This window comes from Python bivittatus, unplaced genomic scaffold (genome assembly GCF_059951505.1).
Source record: "Python bivittatus isolate LINGU-HERP-01145 unplaced genomic scaffold, Pbiv_v1 ctg000690_np1212, whole genome shotgun sequence".
Classification (NCBI taxonomy): Eukaryota; Metazoa; Chordata; class Lepidosauria; order Squamata; family Pythonidae; genus Python; species Python bivittatus.
The window spans coordinates 19,913,376-19,931,018 of record NW_028277096.1 but is presented as its reverse complement, the minus strand read 5'-3'; the positions used below and the strand labels follow the sequence as shown (position 1 = coordinate 19,931,018).

At 43.3% G+C, this 17,643-nt stretch overlaps 1 protein-coding gene across 1 annotated transcript in view; it reads right to left on the bottom strand.

Moving 5' to 3' along the window:
- Positions 1-675: 675 nt before the first annotated feature.
- Positions 676-17,643, bottom strand: part of PPM1D (protein phosphatase, Mg2+/Mn2+ dependent 1D) — a 43,929-nt gene continuing 26,961 nt past the window's right edge. Inside the window, exons 4-6 of the mRNA XM_088152284.1 lie at positions 16,926-17,116; positions 13,542-13,787; positions 676-2,225 (exon numbers count right to left, since the gene is read on the bottom strand). Coding sequence (XP_088008410.1) covers positions 1,662-2,225; positions 13,542-13,787; positions 16,926-17,116 — 1,001 coding nt within the window. The 3' untranslated portion in view covers positions 676-1,661. The remainder of the gene's footprint in view (positions 2,226-13,541; positions 13,788-16,925; positions 17,117-17,643) is intronic.

Below are 17,643 nucleotides of genomic sequence, written 5' to 3'. Positions count from 1 at the left end.
ATGGTTTGGTATGAACTACATTTATCTGTGCCCTTTCCTTTTTCCCATCTCTCACCTCTACTTTCTGTTGCTATTTCTTACTCCTTTTCTGTGTTCCACATAATGCTACTTAACAACCCAAATAGAATTGCGAAACAGAATTGTAGGTAGCTGTAGCTGTGTATAAATCCAAGAGTTCTAGACCCCCTACTTCTGATACAGCTGCACCTTGTACATGATGTTTCAAGCCACATTTAAGGGAGGGAGGGAGGAGAATCAGGCTGAATTATTCCACTGTCAGAGGTTATGGATCATCTATCACTCTGGTCCAGTGAGGGTTGGTAGACAGATGGTTTTTAACTTCCCAATAGAGGACTGAATGCATTTGGCTCAAAGTCATTCCGCCGACTAAGGGAGGACCAGAACTCAGGTCTCTCCACTCCTAATCCAGCACTTTTGTCATGACACCACACGTATCTGCACAGACGGATGGATGGGGATGGAGAGAGAGAGAAAGAGAGACGGATTGATTGATTTTGTGGTGTTTTTTTCTTTCTAGCTTTATTGCTGCGTTGTAGGGGTTTTCCCCTCTTTTTTGTATATTACAGAAGTAATCTCTTTCAAAAAAGTTACAGGAAACCTGGGCTGCAGCTATGTAAAACAAGTTTTAAAAAAACAGAAATCACCGGACAGGTTTTTAGCAGTTTTATTTTATTATAGGTATACAACGACAACATATGCAAAGAAAAACTAGAAAATCATCCCAATAACTTAAAAACCTCTGGTGGTCACCATTAAGAGCACCATCTATGGTTGGAATAGTAAAATATCTCATGCGTCCATAAAGGAATGTATCATATTTCCAAGTATATCACCAAAAGAGAACTTCAAAAAATAGCCCCCAGGAATTGGGAGCCCAAGAACTGATGGAGAAAAACTTTTTTTAGCTAAAATACTGGCCCTTCATCTTAACAAACAAACAAACAAAAACCAAATGCAAATACAGCCAGAATAAGTACTGCATAGTATTTTAATTAAAATACAGATTCCAGCATAAAGCTGTTGTGAAGGCTCAACATCTTTTCAGCATACATTTCATTCTGAATAGAGAAATCTAAAAGTTAATAAAGGAAGAAAATAGACCTACTATTATATTCTCTAATAGGGCACGTTCCAGGCAAAACGTATTAAGTACTACGAAAATACATATCTTCCATTCTGTTTAATAATTTACTTCTGTTAAAAAGTTGTGAGGTCATCACAGGAAGTTTATACAAATTCATTACTAAATTAACCCCCAACCATTAAAAAAAAAAATCAGCATCCGAACCCAAGTTTTATATTGTTTTGTTTTTTTAGCCCTGTTATAACAATAACGCAAGAAATCAGGGAAGGAGACTACAAGTTGTATTGAAGGAATATAAATTTACACACATTTTTACAGCCAACTCTTTATCATCCTAAGAATGTCTACAAAATTCACAGTTATATTACAAGTGAGTACAAGGTTGGGATAAAGCTGTCTGAATACCTCCCCCCCAAAAAATGTCTCCCATATTTAAAAAATAATAATAATTAAAAAAAAAATGTGAGCAGAGAACAAAATTGCCACTTCAAATGATCTGCAGCCAGATTTGTAGCATTTGAGCTGGGCTGGAATTCTGGCTGAGACAAGAGGGGCTTTAGCAAACACAAAGGGCTTTCCTAGGCTGATGGAATAACTGGCTCCCTATTTTTTTCTGTCCTCGCACACTACGGCGCATGGCGAGCCTGTTGGTGTTCTTATGCTGGGAGGTCGAAGAGAGGCTTTCGGGCTGGCCTCCAACGTTCCGGGTCAGGCCCCGTCTAGGTTTCTTCACCACTGGCCCCGAGTTGGATTCTTCCAATGTCCTTTTGAAGCTGGCTGCCGCTGGAGTCCTCTCTGACTCCTGTACTTTGGATGGATCGCTTGGGGAGATCTTGAAGGCTTTGGGTTCTGGACCCACATTCCTGGCGTTGGAGGGAGACAGAGTCCCGGCTGGGTTTCGACTGTACGATTCGTGTACCCGCAATCCTAGAGCTTTGCTGCCCTTCTCATCCAGTGGCACCAACTCTCTCGAGCAAGCCGCTCCTAAGGGCACACCATCATTGTCCTTTATCACCTCACTGGGTGGCTCAGGAGGTTTACCTGATCCAGCATTGCTACAGGTGAATAAAGCGAGACCTTCAGGAGAGCTCAACCGTGGCCACAAGTCATCTTCTAAAACCTGATGGAATTTAAAAAATGAAAAACACTGATTTTCAATTTCACATTTTCCTTTTTTCCCCTAAGGAACAAAGCTAATCACAGTAATAAGTCTTGTTCCCACCCACGTCCCCATAATTCTGAAACAAACTTTATAATAGTCAGTGGCCAGTGAAGTTCCCAGAATTCTTCAGCCAGCCTGGCCAGGAATTCTGGGTGATGCCACTCCCAAACATTTGGAAGATACCAAGTTGTAAAGGGCTACAACTGATCAATAGAGATCAATTTGGTCAGGTAGGTGAGTTCATATATACCAACAGTTTTCAATTCTCCAAATGCGAATCCTTATGCAGTCAAAATGGCACTATCCACATATAAGGAGGAGGATTTAGAGAGCTTGAAAAACTCAGACTTTACAGAAAAGTCAGAGTGGAATGGAATCTCCTGAAAGCTGCCAGAGGTCAAATTTGGAATACGAAGAGTCTGCACTACAACACTGTTCAAAAGATCTTACTGGGGTTGTTCACGTGACATGCTTTTTTCATTATTTACTCAACCGTGATTTGCTGATTAACTCAATCTTCTGGATTTGCCTGGCACAGTGGGCCATAACTAGCCAACTGAGCAGAGTTCATACAAGGCTAAAATATGGTTGGCTAGTTTATGGCTAGCGTGCTGAGTAGACACATCTATGTGGTCAGTTTAGGATTTGGTGTGTTCTGCCAGTGTGGGAAATTAGGTTAGTTTGGTAAACCAAAGTTTAGGTTAGCCTAAACCCTGGTTATGATCTTCAAATCTGTCAAAACTACCTTTAATGTTAACTTGCCCAGGTATTTCCCCCAAATTCCCATGTGAAACTAAATATATTTTGCTAATATATTTAATGTCTTCCCAAACCCTGATTATGATCTTCAAATCTGTCAAAACTACCTATAATGTTAACCTGCCCAGGTATTTCCCTCAAATTCCCATGTGAAACAGAGGACTTTCCCAGATTCTGGGCTTCCTGCCTAGAGAATTCGACCTCACTCCTTCCATGACAGTCTTTCTCTTCTGAAAAACCCAAATCTCAGCTGACAGATCTGGATTATCATAATAGGCCACCAAGCCTGGTTCAGAATCAGCAATAGCAGCCCATCTCTAGTTAATGGGGCGATTTGGCTTAACAGTGAGATGCTCCTGATTATCCACATGATGAGAATTATTCAGGTCAGTTGCATGTTGTGTGAACTCCATCAGTGTGAATGGATCTGTGTGTCTTATGAATCCAGAAACCTGGATTAACTAAGTAAAGCACAGTTCACCCTTAGCAAGTATGTAATGCAAACAGAACCACTTAATTCTGAAGCTTTGGAGAAAAGGAGATGCTTGGGGGCCTGGGCACAAGCATCCAATGGAAGCCATCATCATTATGTTATCACATAAGTAAGGAATTCTGGGAGTAGAAGTCCACACATCTTAAAGTTGGCAAGTTTGAAAACCACTGCTCTAGATTAAGCATTAGCAAGAACATCTGGTAAGAAAAGTTCAGTAGCTAAGTTATGGGCCAGTGGGCAAGAACCCCACACTCGCTCTGTTTGTCAATAAACCTGGAATACAGAAATCTCCTGGATTGTAGCAAAGTGTTGGTTCACACAGGTTCCTTTGCCTCCCCGCCCACCCGGGTACATTAAGGAGTGGGCAATCTTTTGATGGCTCAACATTTCTGGGGAATCTGAGGGCCAAAAGTAAGTGGGACCACATTGTACATGTAAGCATGGCTGAGTTGAGGGGGGATTCTGCTGCTTGTTGTTGCTTTCAACTGTGAACTGCCTGGTGGTCTCTGTTACAGATTTCATCAGTTTCCCAGTCAAAACAGTAGAAAACCATATCCTGGATTTTCAGCAATAATGGGCCGTGAGGCCCTTAAAGCCACAAAAAGTTTGGTTCTGGGGCTGTCAGTTGCCCAGCTTTGCACGGAAAGATTGTGGTCCAAAAAATCATCCCAATCTAGGCAGTTTCCAATTCTTGAACTTCCACCAACCTTTCAGTGTCCCCACAACCCAGAAACCTCCCACCTGAAACAGAGGATGATAAAACACTTCTCCTTCCTTAAAGTATTTTCCCATACAGATTATTCAGAAGAGTGAGGCTGTGTTCACACAGCATGCTAAGCCACAAACTATGGTTTATAGACTACAATTTATTGACTATGTGTCATCAAGATGTCAACCCTTAGTAACTAGATAGATAGATAGATAGATAGATAGATAGATAGATAGATAGATAGATAGATAGATAACCCACAATGGTTAACCTCAAATAAAAAAAACCTACATAATATTTGATCATAATGTGTGAATCTGGTCATCACAAAAGCCATAATATGCTGTGTTTATTTGGCTTGCATGCTGTGTGACTACAGCCATTCCAATTTCTTACTCATGGTTCATGCGTTAACTTGTGCAAACCCAGTTTGAATGGGTTTGGCAGGTCACATATGCATGGCTTACAGGATAAATCACAATTGTCTCCACTCACACAATACATTAATCTACAAGCAAGCAAACCACATTATGGCTTAATGTGTTGTATGAACAAACTCCGAGACCCTATAGAAATGAGTATTATAACAACCTTAATGTTTGCCAAAGATTTTGCAACTGTTTTAGCAGTTACATTGAGGTAGAGCTCCCACATCTGGGGTGCAAAAATCAAGATGACTATTAGATGGCACCACACAGATGGATAATTAATCCTCTGACACCACCTTGTGGTCAATTGGATGCCTGGAAGCCAGATATGGTAGCCTTATGTGGAGGGTCTCCTTTGGGGGATGGAGAGAGAGGGCATAAATGTTTTGAGATTTCCATTTTGTGGCAGCCTCCAGGTGTGTTGGGACTGCAATTCCAAGACTCCTCAGCCAGCACATGTTCACTAGGAATTCTAACCACAGCAGTCCAGCAAACAGAGAATGCCACTTTAGGGAAATGTCATTTTGAGGGACACGCCAACAACATGCTCTTACACAGTCTTCTCCAACCTGGTTGTCCTTTCCTTGTCCTGGACTACAAATCATAAAATTCTTATGCAACCCAACTACTGTCAGATCCTAAATCTGGGGTGGAGCAAAATGGCCCATTCTGGATTCACTGAACAATGTCCTCTTTCCATGGATGGTAATGACAACTAGTCTCTTACAGCCATTTACCTTGTACGTCAAAGATGTGCCTTAAAGGATCTCATTCAGACAGATGTTAAGCTTGGTCTCTGCCTTAAGCTACTGCAAGTTGGGACCTCCTCCTCTGTAAGCCCAACCACATGCTGTTCTTAGCCCAGGTGATAAAATGATTGGTTTAAACCCTGATTTGATGAATAAACCACAATGAGTTGGGTTTATACCGCAGGCTAAGCTAGTCACGCAAGACATGTGATGGCTTTGTGCCAATTGCTTGGCCTTTCTAGGTAAGGAAGAGGAAGATGAGGAGGACGAAGTGAGGAAGAAAGGGGAGGCCATTTGGGGCCCACTTTAGCTTCAATTAGAGAGAAAGACTGGATTCATGCTAAGGCATGGCTCACATACCCAAGGTTTACTGAACAAATCACAGCTGGTTAATTCAATATTATATAATTAGACCAAAATTCTAGGATAAGCAATCTTTTGGTGGCCAAGGGCTACAAATGGGTGAGGCTTTTGGCAGAATTTGGGAAGAGGTTCCTTTGTTTTTTTAATTAAGATAATGTTGATATTACGGGCTCCACAATAGCTTCCATCCGTTCCTCACCTCTGAATGGCAAGAAACTGTTCATTATGATCAGAGGTCTTCTGAGGGCCACATGTGGTCCTGGGGCTATGGATTATCTACTCTTGCCCTACGCCACAGTTTGCAAGCCACAATGGCTGAGCTCACACAATACAGAGTCAAACCAAATAAACCTTGTACGTCAAATTCCCTCTTTGCATTGACTCTCCTTTCCATAATCAGTCAATACCAACCGGGTTAAGATAAGTAGTGTTATAATTAATGGAGGGAATCCAGGATTTGGTACGGGCACAATCAGGGCCCAGAAAATACCAAGTCCCAGGGTTCTCACAGCCTGCTAAACCAGGCAAAAAAGAGATGGGAAGGTTTGTGTTTCGATGTGTGATGGAAACCCTGTGCCATCTTAGCTGGTTGTATGAACTAAGGCATTACATCAAGTTGTAATAACGTTTATTTGTTGGGGACCCTGCACATTAGCTGAACACAGCAATTAAATTTTGTTAATTCAGGCTTCGTTTGTTGTATGAACTGTTAGGCCTTCAGCTGAATTGGGGAACAGGGCTGTATAATGGTTCAGTTCCAGAAGGTTATTTCAGAGCATGTGAGAGCGTAAAGACAGCCCTTGTTGGTGACTGACTATGAAGTAACCGCATATTTCTCCAAAATTTTGCAGCTGCTGAGACTACACACAACTGCTTTTATGAACTGCCAACAAGTTTTTTGAATTCACATTCCCTCTGCTGTGAAACATCTTTCTAGAAATTGAACGCCAAACATTGCACAGCCCAAACGGCTGAACCACGTTGTGCAACCACAGCCACCGTGGCTCAACGTGACACGTGAAGCTGGCACGTTGCTACCAGTCCGTAGGGCTACCTTCTCTTTAGCTTCTGATCCAAAATGGCTCCAGGGGTCCTTTCCCTTACAACTCCCCCCCGCAAAACCTTCCACAGTCCTTTGTTTATCACCCAACCACATCCATTCTCTAAATCCCCAGACTCGGACACAAGTAAGCCACCTGGCTGATGCATGGCGTTTCAGCAAGGAAGCTCAGTAGACTCAGCTGCCCATCTTCAACACCAGCATCACCCATGCTGGGAGCAGGGTCCTTGTGGACATTGGCTGGGGAAAGTGGCCAAATTCTACACTACGCATCCCATTTCTCCTTTCGCAAAAGAACACCATCTCTGCCACACCCCCCCCCCCAAAAAAACTCACAGAAAGGTACTCCAACTGAGGTACTATTCCATTTATTCTCCTCTGTGCCAACGTCATCTGTTTTGCCCCTGGATCATTACTTTGACTGATCCGAGGCCCCACCTCCTGCTGACCCAACTCTGGCTTTTCGCCCTTTTGCCTCTCCGTCTACCCAGACAGGTTTTCTGTAAGACAGAGGGCACCAAATTACTAAGAGGACACTTAATGGTAACGCTAACTTGACACTTTGCAAGGGTCCAAAGCCCCTTTATACCCCTTAGCCCCTTTGCAAGCCTTAGAGTAACAACCCTTGAAGGTAAACCTGTATTATTAAGTCCAAATTGCAGATAGAAGGCTAATCTAATACAAGAGAGAGAGAGAGAGAGAGGTATTGTAAATTGTTGTATTTGCTTCTCAACACTAGGAGGCACTGTGAAACTGGTTTCGTCCTTGTAGTGGGACTTATCGGGCATAAGTCGTGCTACCTATGCCTGACGAGTCCCCAAACAAGGACAAAACTGGTCATATAGTGCTTTCTGGTGGTCAGTAGCACACAACAATTTACCAGAAAAATGCTATAAACCCCACATAGGCTGGAGGTCTTGAGGCCCAGATAGAATTAACAGCTATAAACTCTCTAGTTTGAGAGTGTAAATAAACAAGAAAAAAGGAAGGTGTATCTCCATGGCATCTAGATTCGTGTTTCTCAAGCTTGGCAACTTTATGATGAGTGGACTTCAACGCTGGGGAATTCTGGGAGTTGAAGTCCACTCATCTTAAAGTTACCAAGCTTGAGAAACACTGATCTAGAGAAAGGCATACTTCCCACAGCCTACTCCACTACAGGTTCATTGACAATGTGCTATGCAAACTCGCCAGGTGCAGAGGAGAAAGAAAAAAGGATAACATGGAAAAAAAAAAAGGCGAGAACAAAATATTGAAAAAAAGAGGACCTTCTCTTGTATTCGGTGCATTTGTAGGAAGTAACCTTCCCCGTGCTGGGTAGGAATTTTGAATCTACCCCCTCCGAGGAGTACCACTTGGGGAAGTCTAAATATCACACCCGTCATCCCATTTCACGTTGCCAAGCAATCTCAAGACTCCAGGGAGCCTCAACGTGGCAACACCATCTATTCAAAGTCCATCTCCATAAAGGCCTCCAACCCACCCACCCTACCCCGTGGGGCACAATTCACGCCTCCTCCGACAAGCCAGCACAAAAGTTTTGCCTAATTTTAACAACCAACCAAGTGTTTACAGTAGCCAAAAAAAGAGTTAGGGGAGTTTGGGAAGGTAGGGAGGAAGTGCCTTCTTCTGGCAATTACAGAAACATGAGAAAAGAGAGATGATCCCTCTGATGTGGAAAACTGAACCCCTGATAAAGCTCTGTGTGTGTTTGTGTGTACACACATGTGTGTTTGCAGGTTAAGGGTTAGGATTAGGGTTAGGGTTAAGGAACAGCGGCGACCATGAGAGAAGATGGCGTATCTTTTGATTAAGAGAAGGCTTTGTGAAGCTTTGCTAACAGCTTCTTGCCTTTTTGCCTGTAGCAAGTTTATGTAGGAAGGGCCAACAAGTACTTCAAATGCAGAAGCCCTATAAGGTTTATCCAGCTCCAAAGCAGCCTATAGTTTGCTAGTTCTGAACTTCCACACCAGCAACGAGCAGGTTTCAAGTTCAAAAGCTCTCAGCTGCTTCCCCAAGAGTCCACTGGAGATCAATTATCGTAAGAGTGAGAACCCAGATTTTTTTCTGTATCCTGAAATTGAAGGTAATTCTCAGTCATCTCCTCTTAGATATTCAAAGCAGTGTTTCAGTGGGCTTTTATTTTGCAGTTTTTAAGCCACAAGGAGACCCGTCTGCCCCTTCAGTCTTCCTTTCTCTGTACACCGTCAGTTTCTAACCCAATGTTTCTCAACCTTGGCCACTTGAAGATGTGTGGGTTTCAACTCCCAGAATTCCTAGCCAGCCATGTTGTGTAGTCCACACATCTTCAAGTGGCCAACGCTGAGAAACACTGCTCTAACCACTGGCTCGGGACTCATGACCCAAGTTAAATTAGTGTATGGAAAAAGCACAGCGGCTATGCAAATAACGGAGGGGAAAACAAGGAAGGCTTAGGCTGCTAGTGTGCATATGACACAGGATTGACACACTGCAATATTGCAAAAATGAAAAACTTGAAGCCCTAGGATTATGTGTGGCTTGCATAAACTCCCAGGGGCCCTTCAAAAGTTGCCCCCAAATGTTAACTTTTAGGCTGTGTTTGTAGGATCCGCAGATTCAGCCTCCACATTTTTTCCTTGCGTTATGTATGAACCCAGCTAAAGCAAGTGGTTTATGGTTCAGTGTGTCTGTACAAACCAGACATTTAGGTTAAAGTTGTCAAACACAGTACCGTAAGCCTGATTCAGTGGGTCCTGCCAATGCAAGCTCCATTTGACGGAACAACTATAAATACACAGCAGTAATCACATGAACTATATTGGATTAATGAACATTATTTCAGTAGCATTTAATGAAGATAAATCAAATTTAATGTTTTGTCTGGGCCCTGCCCAATTTTGAGAGTTCAGTCTTTGGCAAACTACTCACGCTCAAGCGCTGGGCACAGACAGAGAAGCAGAGTTAATCCTGACCCTAAACCGTAAGGCAGTTTGATGGATTCTGGATTTGTATCATGAGTAAGCAAGCCACTCTGCTTTGTAAATTTTGGTTTGTAACACCAGGTGATGCAAGCTTTGGTTTAATGAGATATGTGAAGTCAGTCAATGATGAGCAGGCATGGATGTTTCAGCTGCAGTGGTGGGCTCCCTTTGGCTAGATGTGTCCAAGCTGAAGTGGGACAACCATCTGTCAGGAATGCTTGAGTCTGAATTCACAAAGTGGGTTGGATGTTGGATCTGACGATCTCAAAGGGCCCTTCCAACTGAAGGATTCCCCCTCCCTCATTCGTACTTGCCCAGATACCAAAAACTGAACCCAGGACTTTCAGCATGAGCAGCTCTGTCCTTCCCTAAAGATAAAGTAGACGTTCACCCCTCAAGGGTCTAAGCCAGCGTTTTTCAGCCTTGGCAACTTTACAACGTGTGGATTTCAACTCCCAATATTCAAAGCCCAGAGCTGCTGTGTGAGATGGGCGGCTATATAAATGTGATATATAAATAAACAAACAAACAGACTAACCCTGACTTTTGGTGTTGTGCATTTAGAAAACGTCTATTTTCTAAATAAAATAACTAACTCTAGGTGGCTGACATTCAACCCACAGGAGATACAATAATAAAATATTGTACACCTTACAATTTAAGCACAATAAAAACTTATCCTAATACAATAATCAAGGCACAGCATGACAAACTCACAACACAAAAACGTGCAGAGCCCTGGCCCAACTCCTGAACCTAATTCCCACCGTTCCTAAAGGCCCTAAAAAAATCCTTTATAACAGAATCGAAGAAACCTAAGAATTTAGAAGGGCCCATTTAGGGCAAAATGTCCAGCCTCCCATTCAGTGCATCAGCCCAAATAAAGCATCTTTTTCCACTGAATGCCTTTTGGGGCTAACTGACTGCGCCAAAGCTGTTGAGCACTTTCTTAAGCTCCGAATGACTGGCAGGCCCCTGTCCAGCAGCTTCTGCTGAATTCCAGAGAGAGCAAACCTACATCTGGGGCACCTCTGGGCTCTCATCATTTCATTTATTTTCCAAAGAAATATAAATCATGTAAAATAATCCATGCAAATAGGAATTTCACCCTTGCAGTGATCAACCCGTCAAACAACGGGCGAAGACCAGATGGGGCAACAAGCCAGCTAGTTCCTCCATTGCTCTCCATGTATCAGTGTGGGAAAGGAAACAAAAACTATTTCTACCATACTTACCTCCTCCTTCAGGCCAGCAAGCATCTCCTATACCTTGATCATGAATGTGTCAGTTCATTTATCATCCTATTTTTATGTTTTGTTTTCAAAGAAAATTATTCTGAGGACGGGAAGCATTCGTGGTGGTGTCACAGAAGGCAAGTCAATCAGAGAGTAAATACCAAACAGTGGCCACATACTTTCTTCTCCCATAGAAGCTGGACACAAAGAAAAATACACTTGGACCCAGTCCAACACATTCCCTAAAAATATTACATCTCTATTCAATGTAACAGACAAGCTTCCATTTTAAGGAGCACAATATCTTGGAAAATAATCAGATACCTCCAAGACCCTTTCATCCATGACTCTTGTTTGGCCCCAGCATATCCAAAACAAAGAGATGCTCCCCAGAATGGAGAAATGTGCTAATATTTTCATTACTATAGAGTAATGTAACTAAAGAGTCATTTAACGAGATCGGCGGTGACAAATTCGATAGACAGAAAGACAGACAGACAGATTTGCCTGGTAATCTCTGAAATTCCAACTTTACTACGTAGCTGTCCTCAAACCATGTGGCAGAGGGTTCCACAGGCAGAGAATGTGTTACCTCCTCTTCCTTCTATTTTAGGTAAGCACACAAAGTCTTAGAAAAAAGGCTACTGACCACAAGTCACAAATGGGGATTCTACCCCAGCTGTCTTTGTCCCTGCAAAGTGATATACAAGCAAAAAGCTCTTTTATATGCACACTCCAAGGAAGACACTGTAATCCTTCACTCCATACAGATCGTGTTTCTCACACTTGGCAACTTTAAGATGTGTGGACTTCAACTCCCAGAATTCCCCAGCCAGCATGCTGGCTGGGGAATTCTGGGAGTTGAAGTTCACACATCTTAAAGTTGCTGAGGTTGAGAAACACTGTCCTAGAGCAAGCTGTGTACCTCCAATATTTTATTATTACATTATTTATATTTTTATTTATTATTGTTGTTGGTCGCACAGTCAGCCAGTTGTTTAGACTGGATTTGGCATTTTTATCTACCTATCGAGTCCTTTCCAAGGACCTGGGATAGACAAATGTTGTTGCTGTTGTTATTATAGAGCAATCTCAATGAGTCCATTGAAACTTACTTCCTATGGGGAAGTGAAATAATTTTAACTTAGCGTCATGCTATAGCTCAAGATCTTCAAATGCATACAATGCACCTTTCTCATAAGTTCTGTCTACTCAAATTTCTCTGTACCAGCATAAGCAACTGTTGTGTAGCTTGAACCCTCCAGGGTCACAGAATCTTTGAGCTGGCCACAGGGTTGGCAACATCTGGGTTTTGAAGCTAAGCAGGGTCAGGCCTGAGTTAGTACTTGGATGGGAGACAAAATCTCAGTATTGTAGACTAAACTGGAAAGTTGAAAAAAAAATCTCAGAACAAGGCAATGGCAAACTATGTCAACATCGTTGCCGGAAAAATTACATGGATGCCTCCATGAAGTCACCAAGAGTTGAGCTCCCCTTGAATTTTTTTTTTACTTTTAATGCAACCTAATTATATTTAGACTGAAATTAATTCAGTGCTTTGCTCTGTCCTCCTTAAATCATAGCTTATTTATTCTGTCATTCTTTATCTTACCCTGCCTACTAGCACACTATCCAAGGCTCAGTGAAGCCCGCACCTGAGAAAAAGTCACAGATGCCTGATGTTCATCATCAAAACACACAAAATGGAAAATGTTCTGATACTGTTCCAAAAACTTCTTCCTAAACTGGGATCCCCTTATCTCCATGCAGCCGGCCTGTAGTAGAGTTGTGTGAGGATAAAATGGGAGCATAGAAAGGACAAGGATTGCTGTCCCTGGTGTTGGAGGTAGTTCTACTCTGGTGTTTTTTTCAAACTTGGCCATTTTAAGATGTGTGGACTTCAACTCCCAGAATTCCCTAGCCAGCATGGGAATTGAAGTCCACACTTCTTAAAATGGTCACGTTTGAAAAAAACTGCTATAGATTCATTTGGAGAGGGAACTCTCCCAAAACTGGTGTGTGTGTGTGTGAGAGAGAGAGAGAGAGAGACTCACCATCTTGGGGAGAGGACATTCTGGAGAACACCAAAACATTCCAGTTTTCTTCTGGATCACACCAATCTGGCCATTCTGGGATAGTCCAGTAAGATTTCCAGAAGTAAAACTATCAGAATGGCTTGGCCCAGAAGGAAAAAAAACTCAGCATTCTCATGTTTGCAGAATGGTGAATTTTGCATACAAATACCCCAAATACCTGGTGAGGGCTAGAAAGACCATGAAAAGACGAAAAGACACAGACTTGGCCTGGGGGTCCAACAGTAGTGGTGAGACTTGGCAATGGTTGCTGTTCACCTGACGACTATTTTTTAATAGGGCTTTTAATATAGTTAAGTTAAAGAATATGTTAAGTTAAAGAAACTGGACTCTTAAAACCATAAAGCCTGTTGGAAAATGCCTGTTTTTAACATCATCTGAAAAGCACTCAACCTTTGGGGCTTTAAAAAAATCATGTTTACCTTGACTGGGGGGGTAGAGCAGCGCGAAGGGGTTATCGTCCATATTTCGGGGCTGCTGTACAAAGGTCCCTCGGCCAAGTTGAAGCACAGCTCTTCCTCGCTTTGCAGGCAGCAACTCCGGCGTCCCCGGCCTGAATATATCCTGATTACGATGGCGCTGGTGTTATCTGCACGAAGCATACGTTGCCTCCACCGGCCCAGCGCTCGGTTCACCAGCATTTTGGCCAAAGACTGTTGATGTTCTCCCTTTGGGGTCAAACATGAGGAAGAGAAGAAGAAACAGGGAAATCACTATCCCTAAAGACTGTGGTAGGCATGCCTGGCCCACAGACCTCATTTACAATCCTCACACTGCCATTTAATGCCTGAAAAGATCTGAGTTGGCACCCTGTGGCAGGATGAGCAGCCCTGATGGAGATGGGAGGCAAACTGGTTTCAAGGTTGAGGGTGTTTGTTTGCCATCTCCATGCAAAGAGTAATGCAGACATTTCTTGACTGATTAAGGCATCCGTGACTAGGCATGGCTGCTTTGGGGTGAGAATATAGGTAGTCCTCACTTAATGACCACTCATGCACTGACTGTTCAAAGTTACGACAGCGCTGAATGAGTGGGACTTACAACCGGTCCTTGAGGTTCTGGCTGTCGCAGTGCCCCTGCAGTCACGTGATCAGAATTCTGGTGGTTGGTGACTGGCCTGCACTTCTCACTGATGTAGCATCCCATAGTCACATGATCATGATTTGCAACCTTCTCTGCTGGCTTCCCACAAGCAAAGTCAACAGAGAAGGTGGCAGGAAGTCACAAGTCACGGTCATGTGAAGTCCTCACTTAACAACCATGCGATTTGCTTAACAACAGCAACAGGAACTGCCATCATAAGTCAGCATGGTCATGTGACATCATGCTTTACAACCATGCTGCTTAGCGATGAAGTTTCTGGTCCCAGTTATGGTCATTCAGCAAGGACTACCTGTAGGCAAGGGGCAGATTGGGTGGCAACGGAGGAAGTCTGTCATGTTATCTTTGTGTTGTGTGGACTGGAGGTCCTGCACAAATCAGACTGAAGCTGTGGGAAGAAAGCTGGCATAGCAGCTGGAGAGGGGATTCTTGGAAAAAGATGACAGCCCAGCACAAGAAAGCTGAATTGGAACTTGAACTTTATGGAGCAAACAGGCTGGTGAGCGAAAAAATGAAGCTGTCTTTGAAAAGGAGAGAGCAAGGAAAGGCACGACCAACATGCTGGAATCTAAAAGTTTCAGGAAACAATTATTTTTTCCCCTCCTTCCCGCCTCCTCTCTAGGCCAAAAGAAAGTCCCAAATGGAAACTACTGTCTAAAGCAGTGTTTCTCAAGCTCAGCAACTGTACGCTGTGTGCACTTCAACTCCCAGAATTCCCCAGCTGGCACACTGGGAGTTGAAGTGCACACAGCGTACAGTTGCTGAGCTTGAGAAACACCGTTCAAAAGGGCGAAGCGCAACAAAGCCGTCGTAAGGAAGACGTACGTGAGCGGGGGTGCCAAAAAAATCAAGCTGGTGGCCATGACTACTTAATCAAAGCCCATCCCCCTTTTAATGCAAGCATGTGGGCTGGCTACCATCTTGACTTTTTGACCACCCTCTGCAAATACCTGTGTGTGTGAATAATGCAGGGAGTGAGGTAGTTAAGGAACTGCAAACGTCCTTGTATGCGCATAAATATATAGTTGTTTGTGAAGGAAGCTACGGCCGCAGGGTAGGAATGAGCACAAACTATTTGCTCAAACAGCACTATAACAATCAACGCCTCTAGTCTGGAGAAGTGTGTGTGTGTCTGCGCAGGTCCCGGTCCTTTCCCACTCTCCTGCTCCAAAGCACCAAGCAGATCTTCAGCCCTGAGCCACTGATACCACCTTGTCTCTGGCCTTGCTCCTTCGAAGGCCAAAATTATTTTAAAAATGAAGAATAAAAAATAAAGTCACCCATCCCTAACAGCAAAGCCTCTTGCAGAGGAGGAATTCTTTTATATTGCAAAGCACCAAGACCCAAGAGATTAAGGAGAATTCCTCATGTTGGAGAAGTACAGTACTAAGGAGCCAAAGGGTGATTTTTCAGGAGAGAAGGGCTTGAGAGGAAGACAATCTGAAAGAAGCACAATGAGAATTAAGTATCCTCGGTGGAAAGAGAATACCATTAACCTGGGGAGGAAGACGGGGGACACAGAGATGGAGGAGTGGGATACAGTGTTCTAGGAAAGGGCACGGGCAGCCAGCTGGCACCCAGAACCAGAAGGGGGCCCCCTGTAATAGATTGTTGCTGGGGTCCACTTGTCCAGATGTCCCTCCCACTAGAAAGCTCCATGCTAGAGATACCCAACCAGACTGGCTGAGGACCACACTTAAGATTTTGGGGGTGCAAGGAACCCAAATATGCAGGGTGACATTGCTCGAGGTCCTTGCAGGGGGGGGGTTCTCTTCTTCTTAACAATGTTAGGTTTATGTTCCAACTTTCACACTCCTACTTTGGTTGCACATTCCTCCAAAGGCAGAGAACCCCAAATCGGTTTTTAACACCCCTCCTGTTAATTTTACAATCTGGGGGACGGTGAACAGGATTTCCAACTCTGTTTGTCCTTGGACTGGTGAGAAAAGCCATGGCTGGACTTCCACTTCTGAAATCAAGAAGAAGGAAGGGAAGCAAAGAGCAAACCTGTCATGCCACACACCCCTTTTTTTTAAACAACTGCACTTTAGTGCAAGGGTAAAAGTATTTTGAACCAGAAGTGCAATCAACGCTATCCAGCGTGGCCAGAAGTCAGGAAAGGTCGTAATTGCAGAACAAGCAACCCAAGAGAGACAGGCTGGGAGAAGTTTACTCTGGTTCTAGTTCGGGGAGTCCGCAGGTTAAGAATGCCCGGTTTACGGACGACTTATAGGTAAGAATGGAGGCTGTTGTAGCAAAATTCGAGTTAAATACACAATGATTTGAGTTAATTATACAATACTACTTATACCAGTGTTTCTCAAGCTTGGCCACTGTAAGATGTGCGGATTTCAACTCCCAGAATTCCCCAGCATGGCTGGCTGGGGAATTCTGGGAGTTGAAGTCCGCACATCTTACAGTGGCCAAGCTTGAGAAACACTGACTTATACAGTATTATACAATAATACTGTTCCAGCTTACATACAAATTCGACTTCACTAAGAGAAACTGCTTGCGACAGACTCATTAGCAGCTGACGAATGGCAGCTAATCCAAAATGTATCGAGGCTTATTAAGTTCCCTTGTTGGCGTTTTCCTCAGCGATAAGGACTAAACCTTGTTGATTCTCATCTACAGAAAAGACAAAGAGACCAAACAGAAGGTTTTACCAAAAGCAAAGGAAAAAAGAAATCCTGACAGCTCACCATAAAATACTTTTTCTCTTCATGGTCCTGGCACATGGAAATAGCTTCTTGTGGTGGGATCATGTTCCACAGACCATCGCTGCCCAAAATTATATATTTATGCTTCTGAGGATCTAGTGTGTGTACACTTGTGTCCGGCTCCGGAGAGACAACGAACTCCCCGCTGTAGAAGTCGTAACTCCACAGATCACCTGGATAAAAACAGACACAGGCTTACTATTTAAGCAACCCTACTGTTATTCTTCTTCCAAGCTATATTTCAAGAGGGAATTTTTGGAAAGTGTTAATTCAGTTCCTTTCAAGATCCATCCAACTAGATTTGCCTAGTCTGGCCCATTTCCAGGAGGAAACTGGAGGTCTGAATGACTTTTGCCTGGAAAAGAACCCCTCCCTGCAGAATGAAATCTAGCAGGCCAAGGAAGGAGTGTTTCATCCAGCCTTCTTTCTAACATCTAATTTTTCTACCTGCAAGGGATTTATGTTGCGAGGGAAAACATCAAATAGGAAACTGCCAACTCCTCTTCTTCATTATACTAGATTTATTCATCCACCTAACTTGCCAGGGTGCTCTGTACTGACCAGCAGAGTTAAATGATTAAGTTGTCTCTCACCATCACCAACGCAGAGTTTTCTTCCCACTAAGCTAGCTTTCTACATGAAGAAAGCAATGGGCTGTATATGTTACTACAATCGTGACCAACTCAAAGCACCTAATATG